Below are 1,305 nucleotides of genomic sequence, written 5' to 3'. Positions count from 1 at the left end.
GCCATTTATTTACTGAGGATAATCCATAACATTTGAAAGAAATCTTATTTATGAAAGTATTACACATACGTTGTAACAATAATTTTTCATAAAAATGGGAGCTTATAATTTTGGTATACACAAATGATGGGCCTTAAATGATATATTAGATATTAGATAAGAAATGATGGGCCTTAAACGATATATTAGATATTAGATAATCTAAACATAATTATAATATCAAAATGGTAAATATTTTAAACAAAAATTTTGATAACAATTTAAAACATTATTTTCCTGTATAGCGTTATTCTAATAAACATGTTTTCACATGTGTCTCTTTTTATTGTTTTTGTGTGTTTCTCTCTTAATCTTAGATTTCAGACTGAACTGAATTATGATGTTCTAGAAGTTCATGATGGGCCAAATCTTTTGTCACCCTTGCTTGGATCTTACAATGGTACCCAAGTGCCCCAGTTTTTATTTAGTAGCGGTAACTTTATATACCTTCTATTTACAACAGACAACAGTCGTTCCAATAATGGTTTCAGGATTCATTATGAAAGTAAGTAATGACAAAATATTTTTTGATTTCCCTATTCTGTGTACCCTACATTTGCTATTATCGTTGTATTACTAAGAAAACTAGCAGAGTTATTTATTTATTTTAAATCAAAGCTTTCCTTGATCTGTAAAAATGCTAATGGTTTATGAAGTGGGTGTTTCAGTAAATTCTGCAATAGATTTTCCCAGCAATATTTAAGTCATTATGAAAGGAAATACTAAGGAAAGTCAGAAGTCTCAAATAATTCTATAAAAATGAGTTTATGTACAAATTATTTGTGTATAGTTCTAAGAAGCAAACAATAGGCAGTAAATGTCAGTCTGAAATATATATGAACAATCACATAATCTTTCAGCATGTACTTCACAAATTCAATTTTTTAAATATTTTACTCAAAATTCCATGTTTTTCATTTGAAATATTATATTATTTTTATAAAAGATTGAAAATTGTATTAATATTGAAAAGTAAAATATATACACATATATGTTCAAATTTGATTAACATAGCTGGTCTCAAGTGTTGTATAGGTTTATAATAATCCCACTTAAAAGTTTATAGTTTTGTTTAAAAAGTAAAAAAAAAAAAATTCCTGTTGTAAAACAAACTTCATGCTGACATTTACATAAAGCAAGTCTGTTTTTATTTATAAACGTATTGCATATTTATATGTGTGGGGTTGTATTGAGTATGATGTATTCATGTGTACATGCATATACAAACTCACATATGCACACATTTTCATCATGAAATGCACTGTC

The 1,305-nt window shown here is 26.7% G+C and overlaps 1 protein-coding gene across 1 annotated transcript in view; it reads left to right on the top strand.

Annotated features, from left to right (window-relative positions):
- Positions 1-1,305, top strand: part of LOC103607078 (CUB and sushi domain-containing protein 3-like) — a gene marked incomplete at its 5' end in the record, with an annotated part of 35,488 nt that overhangs the window by 11,574 nt on the left and 22,609 nt on the right. Inside the window, one exon of the mRNA XM_008591628.1 lies at positions 357-544. Coding sequence (XP_008589850.1) covers positions 357-544 — 188 coding nt within the window. The remainder of the gene's footprint in view (positions 1-356; positions 545-1,305) is intronic.

The sequence above is a fragment of the Galeopterus variegatus genome, unplaced genomic scaffold, assembly GCF_000696425.1.
Source record: "Galeopterus variegatus unplaced genomic scaffold, G_variegatus-3.0.2 Scaffold7089, whole genome shotgun sequence".
NCBI lineage: Eukaryota > Metazoa > Chordata > Mammalia > Dermoptera > Cynocephalidae > Galeopterus > Galeopterus variegatus.
Note: the sequence above shows the minus strand (reverse complement) of the source record. Positions and strands in the feature narration are given on the sequence as shown.